This window comes from Paroedura picta, chromosome 4, assembly GCF_049243985.1.
Source record: "Paroedura picta isolate Pp20150507F chromosome 4, Ppicta_v3.0, whole genome shotgun sequence".
Taxonomy (NCBI): domain Eukaryota; kingdom Metazoa; phylum Chordata; class Lepidosauria; order Squamata; family Gekkonidae; genus Paroedura; species Paroedura picta.
This window is the reverse complement of record NC_135372.1, coordinates 144218885-144243114: the sequence shown is the minus strand read 5'-3', so window position 1 is coordinate 144243114 and position 24230 is coordinate 144218885. Positions and strand designations below refer to the sequence as shown.

Genomic DNA, 24230 nt, shown 5'->3' with positions numbered 1-24230 from the left:
TCCTGGTGCCTCTGGACTCCCGACCTTGTTCTGCTAATTCAGTCCAACGCAGTGACCCACTGGAACATTTATCCCATCCCCTTGGTGATTCAGGGCTCACTTCCTTAGATACAATGGACATAACGAAAATCGTGTCCCTTGTTTTTGCGGAAAACCGCAGAAGGGGAGAGGGAAGAAAGGAGGCATTGAGCAGGGAGAGGCCTATTTCAGTAAAGCAGGTGCAATTCTCTCCACGGGGAGGGGAGCACCCTGCCTGGTGCAAAGGCCACCCAACACTCAGCTCTGCCCTGTGGGACCCACATCCCACACAGTGTGTCTCCCGGCGTGACCTCTACTTGCCCTGCTGACTCTGCCGATGGCTTCCTTCCCTGCCAAGCCCATTAACACTAATTGGCTCCCCTGAGCCATGCCAAAGACTTACAAATGTGAGCTTGGAGGATAACGCTCAGACAGGAGATCCCCAGCAGTGGCACACTAAGGTGGCATGGGGGGGAGGTCTTAGTCTGGGCACTAATGCGGTGATCTGAGGACAGCTTTTCAGAGGACCGGTATTGGTCCTGAAAGGCTCTCCCTGGCATGTATCTCCCTTCCTGCCCTGCCCTGCCCAGCCGTGATTCAATCAGAACCTCCATGTTTAGAGGCAGTATACCTCTGAGTGACACGTGATCGCTTGATTGCACCCAACAGGAGATATTTTGGAAAGCTCCAAGAGACTTTAAACTGGAAGACGGATTCCTACCCTGAGGGGTTAACAGTCTAAAACTTGACAGACAAGGAAGCCACAGAAAGATGGGGAGAACGTGGAGGGGGAGGGTAATGGGGGGGGGAAGATTTCAGAAGAGCCCTGCTGGATCATCCCAGGGGTCCCTCCAGTCCAGCCTCCCGTCTCCCCCAGGGGCCAGCCAGTTCCTCTGCAGGGCCAGCCACAGGGCAGAGAGGCCGAGGCCTTCCCCTGAGAAGACCCTCAGAAGAGCCCTGCTGGGTCAGACCAGGGAGGGTCCCTCCAGTCCAGCCTCCCGTCTCCCCCAGGGGCCAGCCAGTTCCTCTGCAGGGCCAGCCACAGGGCAGAGAGGCCGAGGCCTTCCCCTGAGAAGACCCTCAGAAGAGCCCTGCTGGGTCAGGCCAGGGAGGGACCCTCCAGTCCAGCCTCCCGTCTCACCCAGGGGCCAGCCAGTTCCTCTGCAGGGCCAGCCAGAGGGCAGGGAGGCCGACGCCTTCCCCTGAGAAGACCCTCAGAAGAGCCCTGCTGGGTCAGGCCAGGGAGGGTCCCTCCAGTCCAGCCTCCCGTCTCACCCAGGGGCCAGCCAGTTCCTCCGCAAGGCCAGCCACAGGGCAGGGAGGCCGAGGCCTTCCCCTGAGAAGACCCTCAGAAGAGCCCTGCTGGGTCAGGCCAGGGAGGGTCCCTCCAGTCCAGCCTCCCGTCTCCCCCAGGGGCCAGCCAGTTCCTCTGCAGGGCCAGCCACAGGGCAGAGAGGCCGAGGCCTTCCCCTGAGAAGACCCTCAGAAGAGCCCTGCTGGGTCAGGCCAGGGAGGGACCCTCCAGTCCAGCCTCCCGTCTCACCCAGGGGCCAGCCAGTTCCTCTGCAGGGCCAGCCAGAGGGCAGGGAGGCCGACGCCTTCCCCTGAGAAGACCCTCAGAAGAGCCCTGCTGGGTCAGGCCAGGGAGGGTCCCTCCAGTCCAGCCTCCCGTCTCACCCAGGGGCCAGCCAGTTCCTCCGCAAGGCCAGCCACAGGGCAGGGAGGCCGAGGCCTTCCCCTGAGAAGACCCACAGAAGAGCCCTGCTGGGTCAGGCCAGGGAGGGTCCCTCCAGTCCAGCCTCCCGTCTCACCCAGGGGCCAGCCAGTTCCTCTGCAGGGCCAGCCACAGGGCAGAGAGGCCGACGCCTTCCCCTGAGAAGACCCTCAGAAGAGCCCTGCTGGGTCAGACCAGTGGTCTATCTAGTCCAGCATCCTGTCTCACCCAGGGGCCAGCCACTTCCTCTGGGGGATCAACAACAGGGCAGAGCGGCTGAGACCTTCCTCTGTTGCCAGCTCCTATCCCTTAAATTCAGAGGTTCAGTGCCTCTGAATATGGAGGTTCCCCTCAATCACTGTGACCCGTGGCCATTACCACATCGTCTGGCAGTAACCTCCACGTTTTAATTTTTCTCCGTGTAAAGAAGTACTGTCCTTTTGTCCGTCCTGCCCCCCCTGCCCCTCGGGATGCCCTCAAGCTGCCTCCTGTCTCTGTCCGCTCTCAGCCCCCCTCGTCCGCCGCTTTGTTTAGAGGCAGGACAAGGCCACCCTTTCGAATCTCCACTGCAGAGCACCAGTGCCATGCCGTCCTCAGGCACTCTCCCGTCGTGCGCAGATGCAGCTGTCGTTTCCGCGAGGTTGGGAACTCTGAGCTGCCTCTGGGACACGTGAAGCTGCCTCATGCTGAGTCAGGCCCTCACTCCATAGAGGTCAGCCTTGTCCACTCCGGCGGGCAGCCGCTCTCCACGGCCTCTCAGGCAGAGGCCTTCCCCATCCTGGCTGGTCCTTTGAACTGGAGATGCTGCCGGGGATTGAACCGGGGACCTTCAACATGCCAAGCGCTGGCTCTGCCACTGAGCCACGGCCCTTCCCAGCATGCACACACAGCTGCCTTCTCCTGGATCAGGCTCTTGGTCCATCAAGGTTCCTTTTAACTGGGGACGCCGGAGATTGATCCTGAGGGCTTTTGCTTGCCAAGCAGATGCTCTCCCCCTGAGCCACAGCTCCTGCCAGGGCCTCAGGCAGAGAAAGGTCCTTCCCATCCCCTCCGGCCTGCTCCTTTTGACTGGAGATGCCAGGCATCGAACCTGAGACCTTCAGCATGCCACGTGGAGGCTCTTTCACGGAGCCACGGTCTTTCCCCCCTGCCCTATGGTCACAAGTGGTTTGCTTTTTCCACCAAGGGCTCTCCCCGGTGCAGGGAGGCGGTGGCTCCCTCCCAGTCCTCGGTGCTCCACTTTGGTTGCAGGGGTTTCCGGGGCTGGAAAGCGAGCCCCAGCCAGCAGCCCCCTTGGGCATTTTGTCTCCGGACAAGCGGATCCTGCTGCCCTCCCCCCCCACCGTGAACCCTGGGTGGGCCCTGCGGCAAATCTCCCCCGACAGAAGGGGTCTCTGGACAAGCACCCTTGAGTCAAGTCGCCCTCCCTCTGGCTGCAGCCTCCTGAAAGGAGGTTCCCAGGGGAGCTGGACATGAGCAGAGGGGAGGGGGCGGGTGGGCAAAAGCTCCTTGTCAGGAACTTCCTGCAGGATGCAGCCCCCTTCCCCCCCCTCCCCCCTGCCCATTCCGCATTCAGACAGAATTGCGCTTGAACATGGTGCCAGTGGGTGTCAGCAAAAGAAACCCTGCAGGGTTGTGCTTTGGGGGGGGGGGCACTGAGAGGGTCCTGAGCGCTGCTAGTGAGTGCAGGATCAGTCCCGTGACCTTGAGTCTGGAAAGGACCGGCACCTTCGGTTCCTCTGGGACAAGCAGGTTGACGGAGGAGAGGTCTTGGGCTCCTGGGACGTTTGAAAAGGTCTTGGCTTTGCTCTTTTCATGCTGTTCTGTTGTTTGACTTCATGTCTATCCTGCCTTCCTCCCAGTTCTTGACTCCAGTTTTATCCCCACAACAACCCTGCGGGGGCGGTTGAGGCTGAGAGGGAGTGCCTGGTCCTGGGTCACCCAGCACGCTTCCACGGCAAAGGAGGGGTTCAAACCCGGGTCTCGCATATCCTGGGCCGACCCCATACTGGTTTTATGCCATCTTTCTGAAGCAGTGACCAGACCCCCCAAATCAGTCGTTCCTGCCAGTTTTCTAAATGGAGCCTCCATGTGCGGGGGCAGTGTACCTCTGGATGCCAGCTTTTTTGGGGGGCAGCGGTGGGAGAGGCCTGTTGCTTCCTCATCCCGGAGCCTCTGGCCGGAAGCAGAGGGCTGGCTCTCGTTGGGTTCGCAAGGGCTTAAAACGGCAGGAGACAAACCCTTTGCCCCTCCCTGCCTTTGCCCCCGATCAAAGGGTACGGCGCTGCCAGAACTGGCGCAACCTGTTTTTGGCCAGAGAGTGCCACGAGAAGTGGGTGTGGGACTTGGGCAGCGGTGGCAGTTTCGGTTCTCGGGGGCGGGGGGGGGGGAGCTGGCACGGGCTGGGTCCAACCTTTGCTCACGGTGCCAGGAGGGAAGCCCTGGAGGCCTCAGGGGTGCAGCAGAGAAGCCAGGCCCAGAGGGAGCCGGCAAGGGGGAGCGGCTGGACTAGAGCAGGGGTCCACCAACCCCCGGGGGTCCGTGCCTAAGACGGAGCCACCACAGTCCTAGTAAATACGGGCCTGAAAGGAAAGGGGGGCAAAGGGTGCGGCTGGATGTGCCACTTCTGGGGGGGGGGGAGGTGGCAGAGAGGTGCGACCAGGTGGCATAACATCCGGGGGTCCTTGGATAGGTATATTAGGGGCTCTGCCACTGTCAAACGGTTGCCAGAGTCTTGGATTCGGATCTGGTTGAGCTTGCTGGAGAGGAGGAGGGCAGAAGCCGCCTTGAGCGAGAGAGGCGGGATGTGAAGAAATTGTCGGGCCGTCTGAATGGCCCTTGAGCCTGTCGCTAGCACCTCTGAGCCAGTGCAGAGTTCCCTCGTCCCTGCAGAGTAGCTGCACACTGCTCCGCACGAAGATGCTCCAGGCCCAGGAGCTGGCCTCGTGGCCCTGCGGCTGTGCGGGTGTTGGAGGCAAAGAGGGCTGTGGAGGGAGACAAAGGGACCCAGGGCTCTGGGTGCGAGTCTCCGCTCGGTCTGCCGTTCGTTCTCCGAGCAGGTGCCCCAGCGCAGGCTTCGACCGGGCCGGCAGCCGCGGGGCAGGGCCAGTGGGCGACGGGCACAGAGAGACACCTTTCAGCTCCTCGACAGTGGCCCTTTGTCAAGGGGGCCAGCCGGACTCTGAGTGGCTGACGGCCCCCTCCAAGGCAGCCCGGGGGTGGGGAGCACGGCTGACGCTGGCAAAGGACTCCTGGAAGATGCGGTCATTTGCCCCGTGGGGGTCTTCCTCCTGGCCCTTGGGCACCTTGGTGCTTTTTTTGATTCTGTTTTTACTTGACTTAACTCGGCCCCCCATTCCTGTTTCTCCCCCAGTGGGGTCCCGCATTCTCCTCCTTGCCTCGTATTCTCCTCACAGCACCCCTGCGAGGTTGGCTAGGCTGAGTGCATGTGACCGGTCACCCAGGAATCTTCCATGGTGCCAATGGGGATTCGAACCTGGATCTCCCAACTCCTGATCCCACTCTCTCTCCACCACACCACTCTGGCTCATGATTCTCCCCCCCCCCCCGTGTTTGGGTCCCCAGACCCCCTCTCCCTGTCCTGGCCCCGGCCGCCCCCCCCCCTGCTCTGCTCTCTTCTGCCCGTGAATAATTGATGCGTTTGGAGCCTCTGGCCGGCTGCTGTTTCTCCGGGGTCCTCGGAAGGGCTCTCCATGTCCCAGCCACGATGGCAAAGTTGCAAAGCGCTCTGCGCAAGGGGGGGTGGGGGGTGGGGGGTGGGGGGTGGGGGGGGTGGAGGAGGGGACCGGGGACAGGTCATTTCTCCCCTGCAACGGCCACTTCCTTCTTCTTCTGGATGGGGGGATTCTTGAAGGGGGTGTCTGAGCCACACAGGGTGACTCATCCCTGCCCAGGGCTCCTTCCCTCTGGCCCAGACAGCACCAACCCTGCGGCCCTTGAGGGCCCCCTGCATTGGGGGGGGGCATCAGGAATAATTCCCTCCCACCCCCAGGATGCTGCCAGGGGCAATTGGTGGATCATTCTAGAGCCCTTCCTGGGCCTGGGTGGCGATTGGTGGGGCAGTCCCCATGGAGGGGAGGGCCTCCTGTGCCCCCCCCCCCACTGCCTGGTTTTCCGTGGGCCTTCCATGCAGTCATTGTTCTCTGGCCTCACAAGAGGGTTTTGTCTGCATGCTGGTGACGGGACAGGAGGTGGAGACTGGTCCCCCCCCCTCTTTAATGCATGCCCCCCCCTCCGGCCCGGCCTGTTCCAGGAGCAGCTTCTGGAGATGGCTGTTGCGGCCCCGATCCTGCCCTGTGGAAGCCAGGCCAAGCCAGAGGCCTCCTCCCGAGGAGGAGCTGTGATCTGTTTGCAAAATTCATGGCTGCTTCCAGGAGCCGTTTGGCCGGCCTCCGCGAGGTTTGCCTGTCATGTCTCTGCCCGCTCCCTCGCTCGCTCTCCGCCCCGCCCACAGCCCAGCGCAGGCCCTCGGCCAAGGCGACTCACCCTTGGCAGCCGTGTGCGCTCAAACAAAAGAGGGATGCGCCCGCCCTCCAGCGCCAAAGGCCCCCTTCCCCCCCCACACACCTGGCCAGGGATGCACAGGTGCCGCCACTGGCGTGCAGGGGGGAGCCGGCCCTGCAGCCCCGAGAGGAGTTGGGGTCAGAGCCCCTTCCCTAGGGGGGGGAAAGGGGATTTTTAGTTTAGAAAAGGAACAACGAGAGGGACAGGGACACAACGAGGACATGACCGAGGTCTCTAAGCTGGGAACGGGGGTCGAGAGGGGGGGGCCAAGGGAACTTGCTCTCTCCCACTGACGTCGATGGGCAGTAGGTTCAGGACATACAAAAGCAAACGGGGGAGGGATTCAGATCTGGAATTTACGGCCTGAGAATGTAGTGATGGCCAAGAGAATAAACCTCTTTCAAAGGGGATTAGGTAGATTCCTGGAGTAACCTCCACAGACAGAGCAGCTGGTCCTGTGAACCTCAGAGCCAGAAGGTGGCCTCAGTCCCTCTGCCCCTGGGTGGGATGGGAGGCTGGACTAGATGGACCACTCATCTGACCCAGCAGGGCTCTTCAGAGGGGCTTCTCAGGGGAAGGCCTGGCCTGACCCAGCATGTTCCTATGGTCTTTTATTTATTTTTTAAAACATTTTAATGCTGCCTTTCCACCTGGTCAGGGTCCCCAAAGCAGCATCCTTTACAAAAGAAAAAAACATTGAACCATTTGAACAACTGAATAACATTTAAAATTGTAGCATATTTCACATTACAACACAGGAGAAGAGGAGGGCCAGTATCCTTTACCAGAGGTCTGTCAAATGAAACAAAGGTGTTTTCACCTGTCCGGAGAGGACTGGAGAGGGGGAGACAGAGGACTCCCCAGTTTTGGGGCCACAATGGAGGGTCACAAGCAGGCCCTCCAAAGATGACGGAAGGCAGAGCACAAGGCCATGAAGGGGACGGGGATCCAGGCCCCGAACCATGTTTAAATCGGACCTGAGTACCCCCCCCACACACACACACTCACGCACATACCCTGGTTAGCTTTATCGTCTGCTTGGGATGGGTTTGGGTGTGTGACTGGGTTGGTCTGAAGCAACAGAACCGAGTTTTGAGTCCAGCCCAACTGAGCTTTATTTCTTGTGCAGGCGCCTTCTTTCGATACAATGAGATCTGAAGCCGTCTACCTGCACACAAAAGTTTACACCTTGAATAGAACTTTGTTAGTATTAAAGATGGCGCTGGCCTCAGGTATCCTGCTTGACGTGCAGGAGGTCCATGGTTCCATCCCCCTCTTCGCCAGGTCCAAGGATAGGGCAGGAGGTGACTCAAAAGAACTTTTCCTGCCTGTGGCTGACCTCGATGGAGCAAAGGGCAGATTCCGAAGAAGGACCTGAAACTGATTCGGGGCTCATGGGAATTGTAGTCTATGGACATCTGTGGACATCTGCAGAGCCAGTTTGGCCACCCCTGGTTTAGAGGGGGGAAACCATCAAGAACTCAGGCTGTAGCTTTTAAAACTCTGAAGACGAACTGATCATCTTCCTAGTTCGTAGGGACTAGGAAGAAGGGATGGGGCAGTGTTGTCCTACCGATAGCTAGGTTGCCAGATCGGTGGGACGGGGTCTTCTGTCACCCGTGCTTTGTAGAGCCACACCAGCCCACACTGGGACTGCGGGGAGGGCCGGAGTGAAAGAGGACTCTCTCGGGTTTCAATCGTTGGCCAACCAGCGGTCCGGAGCAAAACTCAGCCCAGTTCAGTGTTCCTAGGAAAGGGTTGTAAGATGCCGGGTACCGACTTTGGAGGGGAGGGGGTTTGTGGGTGGGGGGCCATTTGCAGGGCCCCATACCCTTGTTGCCTTCCTTAATGGACACCTGGCCCGCCCACCCAAATTCGGGCCGGTGCCCCTGGGCAGGGCTCCGTGCCGCGGAGCTCAAAGCCGCAGCCGGGCTGTCTCTGCCACGAGCACCAGTTGCTGTGCGCTGCACACTCCGGCGGCTAATCCACGGCGGAGCCAAGGAGCCGGGAACGGTCCCAAGGCAGCCCACGCGCCCTCCCATTGGCCCACAGGGAGCCGCGCCATTGGCCGCACGCAGACGAGCAGCTCTGTTGCTGTGGCGATGTCTGGGCTCAGCGCACCACGCCTGGCGTGCCGTGAGTCCGCCGCCTGGAGTAATTCTCCTTAATCCTTCGGAGAGGCATCTCTGGATGGGGCCGGGAGCCTCCCTCGGGGAAGGAGAGGGACCACTGGAGGGGGAGCCGCTCAGGATGTCAGCCCCCCTCCTCTGCTGCCCGCTGATCCTCTCCCACCCCAGGGAGGGAGGGGGGGCCCAATGTCCAGCGCATGCAAGACCCCCAAGAGCACTTGCCCAAGTTTGCAGGTCGAGGATGAGGAGGGCCCGCCGGGTCCCCCTCTGTCTTCTGCTGTCGTACACCCAGTGAGGCATCATGCATCCCATCTCCTGGCTGAGGAGGGAGCCAAGGGCGGGCTCCCCACATCGCGGCAAACACTTCTGTTGCCCCGGCTCTCTTGCACTTTCCCACGCCCCACCCCTAGAGCTGAAGCATGGAGCTGGGGCCACAAAGACCCTTATCTGTGCAGGCTGCGTCATTCCCTGACGCAAAAGGATTCATGGAGACTGAGGCAGATGCATGGAGGACAAGCCTCTCTATGGCTGCTAACCATGGCAACTGAGGAATATTCAGAGGCATAAACCTCTGAACCTAAGAGCCCAGAGGCAGCCTCAGGGGAAGGCCTCAGCCTCTCTGCCCTGTGGCTGGCCCTGCAGAGGAACTGGCTGGCCCCTGGGGGAGACGGGAGGCTGGACTGGAGGGACCCTCCCTGGCCTGACCCAGCAGGGCTCTTCTGAGGGTCTTCTCTGGGGAAAGCCTCGGCCTCTCTGCCCTGTGGCTGGCCCTGCAGAGGAACTGGCTGGCCCCTGGGTGAGAAGGGAGGCTGGACTGGAGGGACCCTCCCTGGCCTGACCCAGCAGGGCTCTTCTGAGGGTCTTCTCAGGGGAAGGCCTCGGCCTCTCTGCCCTGTGGCTGGCCCTGCAGAGGAACTGGCTGGCCCCTGGGGGAGACGGGAGGCTGGACTGGAGGGACCCTCCCTGGCCTGACCCAGCAGGGCTCTTCTGAGGGTCTTATCAACTGCATTTCTGTGATGTCAGAAATGGAGATTCTTCCCCCTGAGAGATGGGCATCAGGACATCCAGGAGCAGAAGCTTGCTGTCTCGGGCAAGGGTGGGGCTTCGGGCCCCCTGTGCCAAAGGGCCCTGTGGGCGGGGGCCCCTGGGTGGGCACCAGGGGGAGGTGGCTGCTGCTGCTGCTCTGCCTGGGGAGGGTGGGGTTGACAGATGGGAGCTGCCCTGCTGTCTGCAGCGGCAGGAAGAGGGCTGCTTATTGAAGGGGTGAGGGAGGCCTTGGCTACTGGCTAGCATCGCCAGCTCCAGTTTGGGAAAGTCCTGGAGATGCGGGGCAGCAGGGACCACAGCAGGATGTAATGGCGTAAAGTCCCCCTTGCAAGGTAGCCCTTTCCTCCGGGGGAGCTGAGCTTGGCATTCCGGAGACCAGCTGCAGCCTGAAGGTTGGCAAGCCGAGGCCTTGCTTCCCTCCCAAAGTGCCGCAGTGTCTTCTCCCTCCTCTCCTCCCCACCCGCCCCCTCCTCTGCGGCTGTGGTGAGGCCGGGTGACCCCGATTGTCCTGCCTCCTGGGTGAGGAAGCCGAGAGCAGGAAGCGGGGGGGGGGCACCATGTGCAGCTCCTTTGTTTGGCACCCAGCTCCCGTCCGAGCAGGAAGCAGCTTTCGGAGAGCCCCTTGCCCTCCTCCCCCTCCCCAGCATGGCCCCCTCAGGAAGCCAAAGGATGGGGGGGGGCAGAGGCGCCCCTGGAAGGAGTGCGTCAAAATGTCTCGCTCCTGCGCTGCGGCTCCGTGCCGACTTCAGGCACGTGGGACGGGCCGACCGACTGGCTGATGCACCCTGGGCTTGGGTTCTCAGAGCAGACCCCCGCAGGGCGAGGAGCACGTCTCCTCCGCAGGCTGGAAGGCCAGGGAGGCACCACACGCCCCAGAAGCCCCCCCAAAGGGCCGGGGAAGAGGGTCCCTGGGGGCCGGCTGCGGGCCAAGAGAGTCGGTCAGCGCCCCGGGTGCTGTGGCCCTCAGAGCCCGCCGCCTGTGAGGGGAGGCTTGTGAGTGGGGCAGGCCTGCTCCGCATGATGGATGCCCGGGCCGGAAGGAGCGTGCCTGAGACGGGGAGCTGAGGCACGTGGGCCGTCTCCATGGCAACCAGGAGAGCAGCAGAGCCCAGCCGTGGTGGGGAGAGGCAGGAGGCGATGGGGCATCTTCGGGCGGCTGGCCGGGGGGTGGGGGGTGGGGGGGGAGGAGCCGATGTTGGGTGCCGCGTGCCACCTCCTGGCTCTTGGGGAGAGCAGCCAGAGACCACGCCGCCCCGTCCTCATTGGGAATTAGGTGCCCGCCAGGTCCCCCGAGGGAAGGGCGGAAGAGCCGGGGAGTGAGGGGGAGACCTTGGGGGAGAAGCGTGGCCTGCAGCCCGCCTTCCGAGGCAGCCATTTTCTCCAGGAGAAGCGGAATCGCCGTAGTCAATTGATACTTGATTAAACCAACAATGAGTTTTTGCCGCCTGGCATTCAGCAGCGATGCCAGGCGATCTCCAGCCCTCACCTGGAGGTTGGAAACCCTCTGCCACACATCACTTGCTGCACTGCACCCGTTCAGGGGTCCTGTCTGAGCCCCCCTGAGTCCCTGGGCTCAACACCCCCACACTCCCGAGCGGGGAGGGGCTCCCTTCCAGCGCCTAACCTTCTTCCCTTGGAAGGGCAGCAGTTATGGATTCGGGGTCCTGACCCTGAAGAGAGTGGGGGAGGTCAAAGAGAAGGGTGGGGGCAGGGAGGGCGGTTGTGGACATCTGCCTGGCCAGAGCAAAGGCCAAAGATAGCCCTGTAGATGACCTCTGGGTGCCTCTACATCTGATGAGGGGCTTGCTTCATGCTTGTCATGCTGTCATCTGTGGCCAAGCAGGGGGTGGGTGGGTTGCACGGGGAGGGGGAAAATACTGCAGACCCTCTTGACCCCACCCTCACCCCCACCGGTTCATCATTGGTCGGATTTTTTCCCTTGCCATCTTTTACCTCAAAATATTTCTGTGTGCTTCAGCTTTTTGCAGAGCTTAAAGCTGGTGGAGAATCGCCCCCATGCCCTGTCTGAGCCCTCGGCTTATGTCCTTCCAGGAAAAAGGGCTCTTAGAGGGCCCTGGAGGACGGCTGGGGAGGCGGGTGGCCATGGGGTGCAATCCTGCATTGCCCTGTACCTCCCGAGGAAGGATTGATGTGTGTGTGAGTCCTTCCCTTGGGCAGAGGGAAACTGCTTAAGCCAGGGGTAGTCAAACTGCGGCCCTCCAGATGTCCATGGACTACAATTCCCATGAGCCCCTGCCAGCGAATGCTGGCAGGGGCTCCTGGGAATTGTAGTCCATGGACATCTGGAGGGCCACAGTTTGACTACCCCTGGCTTAAGCTATCTATGGTGCAAAGGCATCGGCAAGGAAAAGGGGGAGATGTGGATCCTTGGGGCGTTTCCGTGTCTGCTGACCTAAGGCCTCCCTCCCCCCATTGGAAGTTGCCCGCGTTCTCTGGGCACCTGCAGAGGCCCTGCTTTAGTTGCCGCATCTGCCTGAGTCTAGGCGGGGGGGGGCCTCGAGAAAAGCCCTTCTCCGTTGTGGCACCAAAACCTTGGGACACCCTCCCCAGGGAGGTCTGTCTGTCTTCTGCCAGAGAGTGAAGACCCTTCCATCAATGGACAACCGTTGACTGTATGCAGCACATCCAGATATCACTGGAATTCTAAGGGGGGGTCAGTCTGTTAAAGACATCAGAAGAGCCCTGCTGGATCAGACCAGGGAGGGTCCCGCTAGTCCAGTCTCCTGTCTCACAAAGAGGCCGGTTCCTCTGGAGGGCCAGCAACGGGGCAGAGAGGCCAAGGCCTTCATAAGAAGGAGGTTGAGAGGGGACATGATAGCCCTCTTTAAGTATTTGAAAGGTTGTCACTTGGAGGAGGGCAGGATGCTGTTTCTGCTGGCTGCAGAGGAGAGGACACGCAGTAATGGGTTTAAACTTCAAGTACAACGATATAGGCTAGATATCAGGAAAAAGTTTTTCACAGTCAGAGTAGTTCAGCAGTGGAATAGGCTGCCTAAGGAGGTGGTGAGCTCCCCCTCACTGGCAGTCTTCAAGCAAAGGTTGGACACACACTTTTCTTGGATGCTTTAGGATGCTCTGTGCTGATCCTGCGTAGACTAGATGGGTTGGACTAGATGGCCTGTATGGCCCCTTCCAACTCTTATGATTCTGTGTCTTTCTGTGAAGATAAGAGCCCTGCTGGGTCAGACCAGGAAGGGGAGGGCCCACCCAGTCCAGTCTCCAGTCCCACACAGGGGCCAGCCAGTTCCCCTCTTTTCTTAACTGAAACATCTCAGACTCCTAATGTGGGAAAGAAAGAAAGAAAGAGAGCAGTGACATCATAGTAAGGAGGGTTTCTCTCTCTCTCTCCCCCCCCCCCCCAGATGATTCCTCTTCGGAGAGCTGCAGTGGGAACGGCTCCTCCACCCTGAACCCGTCCACCTCGAGCAGCACCCAGGGGGACGCCACCTACCCGGAGATGAACGGGAATGGAGCCGCGGCCCCCATGGACTTCAGCGCCTCTTCCGAGGACCAGCCCATCAACCTGTGCGACAAGCTGGCCCCCGTCCACGTCACCCCCTCCTACCCGTCGGACGGCTGCAGCGCTGACGGCCTGCGGAGCCGTGCAAAGTATGCAGCCAAAAGTACGGCCGAGGTACGTGCTGGGGGGAGATGGGGGGTCAGGCTCATGTCCCGGGTGGGGCTCCCTTGGCCTCCGTCGGCTGCGGGGGCAGTGCCCATGAGCCATTGGGCGACAGGAGTCCTCAGAGCCTGGCTTGGCAAGCAACCCTGGGCTCTGTGCCTGCCAGGGAGACTTAGTTCATCTGCATCCTTGCAGGAAACTAGTAGGATTTGCTGAGTGTTAAAATATAGTCTAGCACAGGGGTAGTCAAACTGCAGCCCTCCAGATGTCCATGGACGCCCCCTTTCCATCCCCCTCAGTCACCCCCATACAGCTCCGGCAGCTACGACTCCGTCAAGACCGAGGTCAGCGGCTGTCCTGAAGACCTGACGGTCGGCCGTGCCCCTGCTGCGGATGACGATGACGACGACCACGATGACCACGAGGACAACGACAAGATGAACGACTCGGAAGGGATGGACCCGGAACGGCTGAAGGCCTTCAATGTACGGGGGGGAGGCACACGCCTCTTTGAGGGGGGCGGGACGCTCTGGGGCAGCTCGTTAGGGTCCCAGAGCCCCTGCTTGGCAGGCGGAAGGTCCCAGGTTCAATCCCTGGCATCTCCAGTTAAAAGGACCAGGCAGGAGGGGATGGGGAAGACCTTGATCTGGCTCAGTGGCAGAGCCTCTGCTTGGCAGGCAGAAGGTCCCAGGTTCAATCCCTGGCATCTCCAGTTAAAAGGACCAGGCAGGAGGGGATGGGGAAGACCTTGATCTGGCTCAGTGGCAGAGCCTCTGCTTGGCAGACAGAAGGTCCCAGGTTCAATCCCTGGCATCTCCAGTCAAGAGGGCCAGGCATGAGGGGATGGGAAAGACCTTGATCTGGCTCAGTGGCAGAGCCTCTGCTTGGCAGACAGAAGGTCCCAGGTTCAATCCCTGGCATCTCCAGTTAAAAGGACCAGGCAGGAGGGGATGGGGAAGACCTTGATCTGGCTCAGTGGCAGAGCCTCTGCTTGGCAGGCAGAAGGTCCCAGGTTCAATCCCTGGCATCTCCAGTTAAAAGGACCAGGCAGGAGGGGATGGGGAAGACCTTGATCTGGCTCAGTAGCAGAGCCTCTGCTTGGCAGGCAGAAGGTCCCAGGTTCAATCCCCGGCATCTCCAGTTAAAAGGACCAGGCAGGAGGGGATGGGGAAGACCTTGACCTGGCTCAGTGGCAGAGCCTCTGCTTGGCAGGCAGAAGGTCCCAGGTTCAATCCCCGGCATCTCCAGTTAAAAGGACCAGGCAGGAGGGGAGGGGAAAGACCTTGACCTGGCTCAGTGGCAGAGCCTCTGCTTGGCAGGCAGAAGGTCCCAGGTTCAATCCCCGGCATCTCCAGTTAAAAGGACCAGGCAGGAGGGGATGGGGAAGACCTTGACCTGGCTCAGTGGCAGAGCCTCTGCTTGGCAGGCAGAAGGTCCCAGGTTCAATCCCTGGCATCTCCAGTTAAAAGGACCAGGCAGGAGGGGATGGGGAAGACCTTGACCTGGCTCAGTGGCAGAGCCTCTGCTTGGCAGGCAGAAGGTCCCAGGTTCAATCCCTGGCATCTCCAGTCAAGAGGACCAGGCAGGAGGGGATGGGGAAGACCTTTCTCTGCCTGAGACCCTGGAGTCTGAGTAGACAATGCCGACCTTGAGGGAATGATTCAGTAGAAGACCACTTTGTGCCTCTCCCTTCACCTCTCCCTCCCCCCTGCTCTGTCGGCAGATGTTTGTCCGTCTCTTTGTGGACGAGAACCTGGACCGCATGGTCCCCATCTCCAAGCAGCCCAAGGAGAAGATCCAGGCCATCATCGAGTCCTGCAGCAGGCAGTTCCCCGAGTTCCAGGAACGCGCTCGCAAACGCATCCGCACTTACCTCAAGTCCTGCCGCCGCATGAAGAAGAACGGCATGGAAATGGTGAGCGTCCCTGGGGGGGGAGGGGGAGGGGGCCTCGTTTCCAGCCCTGGTTCCCTTTCGGAAGCCCACCCTGGCCTGGCTCCAGCCACGTCCTAGAGGGACCTGCCTCCGTTGGCCTGTCCGGACCAGGATGTCCTAGAACAGCCCAGTCTGACCAGCTCTCTGAAGCTACGGGGGGCTGGCCCCGGTTAGACCTTGGACGGGAGACCACCAAATCCCACCAAGGGTTGCAAAACAGAGGCCGGTCGTGTCTGCCCTGAGCTGGGTGGTCCAGGCTAGTGTCATCTTGTCAGGTCTCAGAAGCTAAGCGGGGTGGGCCCTGTTTCGTACTTGGATGGGAGACCCCCAGGAATGTTGAGAGTCTTGGAAGGCTCAAGGGGGTGGCAGGTGACAGTGGATGAGCGAGAGGGTTGTGAGTGTCCTGCATAGTGCACGGGGTTGGACTAGATGGCCCAGGAGGTCCCTTCCCACTCTGTTCTGTCTGCTCAGAGGCAGGCAGTGGCCAACCACACAGGGTCGTCTTTGCATGGGAGGCAACCGAGGGTCGCTGTGCAGAGGCAAGTGATGGTCTCCTGTCTTGACCCTCCAGGGTCACCGTGGGCCTGCTGTGGCTTGACGGCATTTCCCACCACATTAATGCCGACCTCCCTATCTTTGGTCATCTTTGGAGGAGGAGGGACGGACCAGATTTTTGTGGCATGAGCTTTTGAGTCAGGAGCACCCTGCGTCAGATGCACATGGCCAAAGGAGGGCTGACTCGAAAATTCACGCCACCCAAAGCATTTGGGTCTCAATAAGCGCTCCGGGCCTCAGCTCAAGGTGTTCCACTGCAGGCCGACACAGGCAGAGACTCCAGGGCAGAGGGGGAATTTCACCCGGTATCTGCCAAGCATCCAAGGCCATTTCAAGCCCCCTCCAGTAAAGCCCCCATCCTCAGGGTTCCCCCTACGGCTCTTGGGGTGCACACGGTGTGCTGAGCATCATTGGCACACCCCCGGCCTGTTCCGATCCCTCCCTGCTGCCGCTCTGCCGGTGGGTGGGGTTTCTCCACGCAGGCCCCGCTGCCCCTTCTCTCCCGCCGTCTGACCGTCCTGCTGCTGTGTGTGTGTCCCTCTCCAGACCAGGCCCACCCCGCCACACCTGACCTCAGCCATGGCCGAGAACATCCTGGCCGCCGCCTGCGAAAGCGAGACGCGGAAGGCAGCCAAGAGGATGCGGCTGGAGATCTACCAGACATCCCAGGTACGGAGCCCCAAGCCGGCAGGACCTTTTGGGCGGAGGGGGGGAAAAGCAGCAAATACTCCAGGAGCAGCAAAACAGAACTCTTTAGGGCAGGGGTAGTCAAACTGCGGCCCTCCTGATGCCCATGGACTACAATTCCCATGAGCCCCTGCCAGCGTTTGCTGGCAGGGGCTCATGGAAATTGTAGTCCATGGTCATCTGGAGGGCCGCAGTTTGACTACCTCTGCTTAGGGCATCTAAAATGACCGAGGGGATGAATTGCCTTCCCTGTGAAGATCGGTTGAAGAGCCTTGAGCAGGGGTAGTCAACCTGTGGTCCTCCAGATGTCCATGGACTACCATTCCCATGAGCCCCTGCCAGCAAACGCTGGCAGGGGCTCATGGGAATGGTAGCCCATGGACATCTGGAGGACCACAGATTGACTACCTCTGGCCTAGGGCTTCCTGGCCTGGAGGAGCAACCCCCGAGGGGTGACATGAGAGAGGTTGCCAAAATGATGCCTGGGAGAGAGAAGGGAGAGGAAGAAGTCCTGCCCAACTGCTGGGCAATCAGTGAAACGGATGGGCAGTGCACTTAGAAGAGATTAAAGGGAATTCTTCACCGGGGTGGGATGCCCTGCTGCAGGAAGTGGCGGTGGCTACTGGAGAAACATCTGGACAGAGATGATTCTGGCTGGGGCAGGGATGCTGCAGGTCTGGCCCTTGCTGGTGGACCTCCTAATGGCCTCTGGGTTGGGGCCATTGTGAGACACAGAGTGCTGGACTGGGGGGGGGGGCACTGGCCAGATCCAACCTGGCTGTTCTCTTCTTAGATGGAGCAGGGGCCCGTCAGTGGCTCTTAGCCACAAGATATAGATGGAACTCCCTGTCTGAGGCAGGGGTGTTAGACTGGGGGGGGGTCTGTTACCCTGACCCAACAAGGCTTCTCTTATGCTCTCAGTTGAGGCAAAGACAAGCAGGGTCAGCAATGGCATGGAGGCCGAGGCCTTCCCCTGATATTACCTCTTGGCCCTGGGATTTAGAGGTTTGCTGCTTCTGAACATGGAGGTTCCATTTAGCTGGCCTCTGTGAACCCGGCCAAGGATGCGGGGAAGCGTGTTTTTTTTTGTCGGTGACCCCACCTCCCTCCCAGGGTGTCTGTTGTGGGGAGAGGAAGGGAAGGCGATTGAAATCTGCTTTGAGACTCCTTTGGTAAGTGAAAAGCAGACCCGACGGGCTAAAGGGATGTTATCGTAAGGCCTGCCAAGCGGAGTTGCCAACTCCAGGTTCAGGAACTCCTGGAGACTCAAGGATGGCTGGTGGGGGGGAGGGACACAGGCAGGGCCTTATGACCTGCAGCCGTCCTTCCAAAGCGGGTCATATTTCTCCGGAAGAAGCGGAATAAACGTTTTCACTGAGTCAACCGGCAGCCTGCAGCTTCCCCTGGGAGGGACCGGCGGGTTCTCCCAGGGCTGCCGCCTCCTGTGCCGCCCGGCCTTGGCGTGACGCTCTGTGCTCCTCTCCTGCTGCAGGAAGAGCCGGTGGCCCTGGACAAGCAGCACTCCCGGGACGCAGCGGCCGTCACCCACACGTCCTACTCCTTGCCGGCCTCCTCCTTCTCCCAGGAGCCGGTCTACATCAACGGCAGCCTGAACTACAGTTACCGCAGCTACGGGAGCCTGGGAGGAAGCCTGCAGCCGGCCTCTGCGCTCCAGACAGGGAACCACAGTAACGGTGAGCAGGGGCTGGAGGGGAGGGGGGGCCGGAGGGGAGGGGGGGCAGAGGGGGGCGGAGGGGGGGCAGGCTGGCTGGCCAGCCGACCCCTCCTGTCACCTAGCTCAGGGGTAGTCAAACTGCGGCCCTCCAGATGTCCATGGACTACAATTCCCAGGAGCCCCTGCCAGCATAGCGCACCCCTGCTATAGTATCAGGGATTGGCTCTGTCTCCCCATTTTGTTTCCCTTGTGAATCCATGAAGCTGCCTTCTGCTGAATCCGCCCGTCAAGGTCAGGATTGCCTACTCAGGCCGGCAGCCGCTCTCCAGGGCCTCAGGCCCTGCCCGAAAGCAGAAGGCAGAATACAGGGTGTGGCCCCGGAGAGACAGGCTTGCCTTCTCAAACCGGCAGCAGAGTCTCAGGCCTCAGCCTGCCTTTCCCTTCACTCACCGCCTGGTCCTTCTAACTGGAGATGCTGCCCGGGATGGAACCGGGGACCTCCTGCCTGCCAAGCAGAGGCTCTTCCCACTGAGCCAGGGTCTCAGGCCAAGGTCTTTCCCATCCCCTCTTGCCTGGTCCTCTTAACTGGAGATGCCAGGGATTGAACCTGGGACCTTCTTCCTGCCAAGGAGAGGCTCTGCCACTGAGCCAGGGTCTCAGGCCAAGGTCTCTCCCATCCCCTCCTGCCTGGTCCTTTTTAACTGGAGATGCCGGGGATTGAACCGGGGACCTTCTGCCTGCCAAGCAGGGGCTCTGCCACTGAGCCAGGGTCTCAGGCCAAGGACTTCCCCATCCCCTCCTGCCTGGTCCTTTCAACTGGAGATGCCGGGGATTGAACCGGGGACCTCCTGCCTGCCAAGCAGAGGCTCTGCCACTGAGCCAGGGTCTCAGGCCAAGGTCTTTCCCATCCCCTCCTGCCTGGTCCTTTTTAACTGGAGATGCCGGGGATTGAACCGGGGACCTTCTGCCTGCCAAGCAGGGGCTCTGCCACTGAGCCAGGGTCTCAGGCCAAGGACTTCCCCATCCTCTCCTGCCTGGTCCTTTCAACTGGAGATGCCGGGGATTGAACCGGGGACCTTCTGCCTGCCAAGCAGAGGCTCTGCCCCTGAGCCACGGACACCGCCTCACATGGCTCTCTTGCAGAGCGACGCCTGTCCAGGCATCCCAGGCTGCCCCCCACATCGGAAAGATGTCATTTCAGGAGCAATCTGGGACCAACCCTTCTCATCCCCAATTCCTCTTTGCCCTGGACAATGGGAGCCCCTCCCTCAAGCTCCAGCCACTTGAAGCCTAATCTCAGCGTGTGCGTGTGTGTGGGGGGGATACCTTGTCTGTCCAGAGACTACAGGCCCCTCCAGTGGCCCTGTGCTGTCCTGCTGGGCCTTCCTCTGCAGCAGCGGCCTTCCTGGAGGTGAGGGGGAGGGATCTCTCCCACCTTGCCTTCCACCTTCTGCGCCTTCTGCAGCGTAGACTCCCCTGCCCTCGCCCCTCCCCGCCCCGCCCCATCCCTTCCGCAGCTGCTTTTATAAGCTGAGCATTCGCTGCCATTTAGGAGCCCGCTGGAAACAGCAGGAAAGAACCTTAACAGGTTGCGGCCTGGTGATGGAGTCACAGGGGGGCAGCTAGCAGGGCCCTCCCTCTCCCCTCAGCCAGGTGGGACACCTGGAGGCAAAGCCCAGGCCTGACCACTGAGCCGTGGCCACTAGGCAAGCCACGAACTGCCTGACATCCACGTGAGCGTAGGGCACGAAAGGGAGACCGTCTTCCCATTCCCCCTCTTCCTGACCTCCGGGCGTGGCCTTGGTGGGTTCGAAGGGGGCTCAGTGAGAGGGCGGAGGGGAAAGGCCCCCTTCTGTGAAGACAGCACATGCAGGCCGCAGCAGAGGGGTCGAGGGGCACGGCTGAGAAAACCTGTGGCCTGTGGCAGGGCAGCCCCCCTGCGCTGGACCCCACCGTTCCCCGACTCACCTCTGGCCCTTTGCCCGCAGGCCCCACTGACCTCAGCATGAAGAGCACCGCCTCCAGCACCACCACGCCCCCGGCCAACAGCACGAACCGGGGGGTGCCGGCCGCCCAGCTCAGCCCGACGGAGATCAGCGCGGTGCGGCAGCTGATTGCCGGCTACCGGGAATCCGCCGCCTTCCTCCTCCGCTCGGCGGACGAACTGGAGAACCTCATTTTGCAGCAGAACTGACTGTTCGCCTCCGTGCGGCTCCCGGGGCAGGGGACCCCCGTCCTCCTCCGGCACGAGGCCCCCTCGGATGATCTGCTCAGGACTGGCCCTCCCCCACCCCCCTCCAGCCCAGCCCAGGGGGTCGCTTCTCCCGGGGCGGGAGCCGAAGAGAGCCGGGCCTCTCCGCCCACCGGGGGCTTGCCTTTGGAACCGGCCTGTGCTGCGGGACCCCACCCTCGGGAAGGAGCCGACGTAGGACTGCCAGGGAGGGGAGGGGAGGGGGGCCCTCAGGCATATTTGGGATTTGCTCGGTTGAGTCCAGCGAGGATAGGAACCTTTTGCGACACCCTTTCTCCCCCCCCCACGCCCCACTCTTCTTTCAAGTCTTAGGCATTGCATATTTATTGAGAAATGGACCCTCCCTTCTCCTGACCTTTCTCTCTCCGCCCTCCCCCTCCCATAATTTATTTTTCTGAAAACAAATTCTTGAGTTTGTACAGATCTACCACTTTTGTGTCTGTCTATCTGTCTGTCGGAGGAGGCTGATGTTCGGAAAGCCGCACATTCCAGCTGCCCCCCACCCCCACCCCCACCCCGCTCGCAGAGGGCCCAGCCTGGGGAAGCGGGTTTATCCGGGCCAGAATGGGACCGCTGTTTATTTCACCCTCCTGCCCGGTCAGAGAGGAGCCCCACCTGGACCTGGGCCGGAGGACTTGCTGCGGTCCCTCCCCCAGAAAAGGGGGGGGAGACCCTGCCTGCCTTCCTCAGCCACACTCTACCTCACCCTGCACGGTGGGCCTCCCCCCCCCCCACTGGCGCTCTCTGGGGCAGCTGCAGGGGAGAGTCCGGTCTGCATCCCACTGGAGGCTGCGTGGGGCCAACAGCTCCGCCGTGCTCCTTACCCCAGAGCCGCCTGGGAGTCTGCACGAGGCAGGGACGCGACAGGGAGAGCAAAGTAGGAGGAGGTTTTTAAAAACAGCCTCAATCTTCAGGTCATTCCAGTCCACGCTGTTTCAACGAGGATTTTTGGAGGTCCAGCGGAGCAAAGCAGCCCTCCGTGGCACCCTCCCGCCCCCCCTCCCCACCTAATGCACTTGCCTTGCTTGGTGCAATATTGACCTGTGCTGCTAAATCTGGGTGCTGCGGATTGGGGCCACCAAGTCGGGAAGCAGAGCCAGGCCAGCCCCAAGGACGGGCCAGCCGGGGCCTTCCCCTACTCTGCCCTCCACTCTCGATCCCAAGTGGGACCTGGGGCATCCAGAGCCAATCCTGCAGGCTCCCCTCCAGCTCGACTTGGACCGCCTGGCCCAGCCCCTCCTCCTCCTCCAGGGGAAGGACCGTAGCACTGCTCCCTTGGAAGGGTTATGGGGGGGGGGGTTGCCCAGGCCTGCAGAATTTCCTCTCCGGCCCGCCTGCCTCTGCTTTGGAGCACCCCTGGTTGGCTGCCTTATTGCAAGGCAAGGAAGTGCCCCAGTCCTGAGACCCGTTGACTTGGGGGCGGGGGGGAGAGTCTCCTGCCCTGTGCAAACCCTGCGGGGGGTGAAGCCGCCCAAGAAGTTCTCAGGAAGCATCTCCTGCCAGGCGTCCGGATTCTCTGTCTTTGCTGCTGTCCCCTTCCCTCTGAGAACCTAGCTGATAGACAGATGTATATTTTGGAGGGGGGTCGGATTCCGCTTCCCCTCCCCTGGTGTTTTCCCATTGTGAGTGACCAATGGAGGGCTCCAGGCAGCTGGGGACGGGGGGGGGGATCTGCCCTTTTGGCCTGGGGGTCTTCACTTCCTCAGTTTCCTTCCCAGCAGTGCAGAAGGCAGGATGTTCGGGGCTGGCGCTTCCCCCACCCAGCTTTGATTTTTGTGTAAATATTTCTTGTTGTGTGTGCAGCCGGACCTGGTGCAAGCCCTTAACCACACACACACACACACACACACACAGCCATCATCGTGAAAAGTGGCAGAGACAATCGCTGTCTTGATTCCCGTGACGTTGGACTCCCGGTCGGGGTGTCCCAGGTGCCTCCCTCCCCCCCACCCCTAGGAGTGCAGAGCCATTGAGGGGGGGGGCGCGCTGCTTAACCAAGGGTCTTGGGGCAGAGGTGAGAGCTGCCACCATGTTTCCAGCTGCGGTTTCTAAAAGTCTTCTTGGCTCGATCGCTTTGGAACCCGGCCTCAGGAGGGCCAGTTGCTGCTAGAGAGATCGCGGGGGGGGGGGGGGGCCTGCAGCCCCGAGTTGGGTCCCACAAGCCATTTTGTTTGGTGCACTGTCGCTCTGGATCTGCGGAGGCCGTTGCTGTGGTCTGGCCACGACCTCGGGGTCCGGCACCCCTTTGGTGGGCATCTGGCCCTGACTGGCAAGGGAGGGGGAGCTCTTGGGGACTCCAGCAGAGGAGGAACGGGGTCCTTGGGCTGCCAGCAGACCCCCACCCCCAGGATCCCAAGCGCAGCCTGCTGCCCCCCCTCCCTTCACCCAAGGGCCATTTTTCCTCCGGGGGGGGGGGGCATACCATTTAGTACCAATTCATTTACAAAAAGACATAATAATTAAAAAAAGAAAGAAATGCTGCTTTGAACTCAGAGGGTTAAAATATTAATTTTGATTTGTAAGAACTTTTTGTAAGAACTTTTTACAAGGTAGCCTAGCGGATTTCACCAGAACACCCACTCGCAATCTCGGTCCGGGTCTGATTTTTTATATCTCCTTTGTAGTGGTGCTTTTTAGGACGTTTGGTTTGGTGGCCGTTCCGGAGCCGCGCGAGGCGGTCCGAGCCCTCCCTCGCCTGTCCTCCACCTAAGACCAATGTGAACCTTCGTACTTTTTCCCTCCGGACTTTGGACTCAGTGAAAGTGTACTGTTTACATGTACAGAACTCCCAGCGCCGCCGCTCCCCCCTCCCCCCTGCCCCATTCTGCGAGACCCAGCCCCCTCACCCCACGCCCGGCTCATCTGCTTAGCAAAGCCACAGAGACTCGAACTCGGATCTCCTCCCCCTGCCTACGCCCGGGGGGCACTCACTGCCAGAGACTGCGGATTGCACAAAAGGCCCCACCCTGCGTTTCCTTCCAGGGAGTGGACCAGTCCACAGGAGTCGCCCTCCTAGGACGGGGCTAAGGGGGAGGTGGGCAGCCAGCCCCCCCTCCCCAGTCCAACCACACAATGGCACCCCCTGGTCCCCAAAGACCCACAGCCCAAGAGAGAGAGGGAAGCAATTCAGAAGGGGGCCGGGGAACTGGCGGGTCAAGGATCCAGGTCAGCCAGCCCGGCTGGACAAGCGAGGCCGGTGTATGTATCCAAACTGCCCCCAAGGCCCACGTCCTTTCCCTGCGACCCTAGACAGGAAGCCGATGGCACTTAGACCCGTTTGAGGGGGGTGACACTTTATTGTTGAGAAAGAAAGAAAAGACCTTCCTGTCAGGCACCTATGCAACTCCCCCCCCCCCACCCCAACGTGGCTCTGTTAAGCAGATGGCCCACCCCCCTCCGCCCCCCACCCCCCACGGCAACTCTCGTGACCTAATACAGTGGACCCTCCCTCCCCCCCCCCAGTAAACGTGGCTTAATATTTTTAATTCTTAGAACGTGTGTTTGTTCTATGTGATGCAACTTAATTCTGTTCTGTTTGTGGAATGAGTAGCACAGGCCAACCTCCCCCCCCCGCGCCCCCCCCCAGTTCACTTACTTAAAAGACCAACGAACTGTTGGGAAGCCAGTGGTTCTTTCCATCCATGGTATTACTTGCTAAATGCACTGATTTCATAAGTACGTGGAAAAAAAACATTTTTTTTGAGTCTGTATATCATATTATAAGACTGAATCTACTTAATAAACACTGTATAACAAGCAGGCCTCTTCCGTCACCACTGCAGGGGGGGGGAGGACACAGGGGGAGGGAGCACACCTGTGTGCCAGTGACAGGGGCCCGGCGTAGAGGCGAAAGAGGAAAGAACTGGGTTTTATACCCCGCTTTTCCCTACCCAAAGGAGGCTCAAAGCAGCTGACAAGCGCCTTCCCTTCCTCTCTCCATAACAGACATCCTATGAGGTAGGTCAGGCTGAGAGCCCAAGGTCACCCAGACAAGCCCAAGGTCACCCAGATGGCTGCATGTAGAGGAGCAGGGCATCAAAGCTGGCTCGCCAGG

General features: G+C 60.6%; 1 protein-coding gene across 4 annotated transcripts in view; it reads left to right on the top strand.

Annotated features, from left to right (window-relative positions):
- NOL4L (nucleolar protein 4 like) overlaps positions 1 to 23932 on the top strand; it is a 121837-nt gene extending 97905 nt beyond the window's left edge. For all 4 annotated transcript variants that reach the window (XM_077336071.1, XM_077336072.1, XM_077336073.1 and 1 more), the window contains 6 exons: positions 12816 to 13087; positions 13375 to 13560; positions 14799 to 14990; positions 16110 to 16232; positions 17743 to 17944; positions 19914 to 23932. In XM_077336071.1, the coding sequence (XP_077192186.1) occupies positions 12816 to 13087; positions 13375 to 13560; positions 14799 to 14990; positions 16110 to 16232; positions 17743 to 17944; positions 19914 to 20119 (1181 nt within the window). In that variant the 3' untranslated portion in view covers positions 20120 to 23932. The remainder of the gene's footprint in view (positions 1 to 12815; positions 13088 to 13374; positions 13561 to 14798; positions 14991 to 16109; positions 16233 to 17742; positions 17945 to 19913) is intronic.
- The last annotated feature ends 298 nt before the right edge of the window (positions 23933 to 24230 follow it).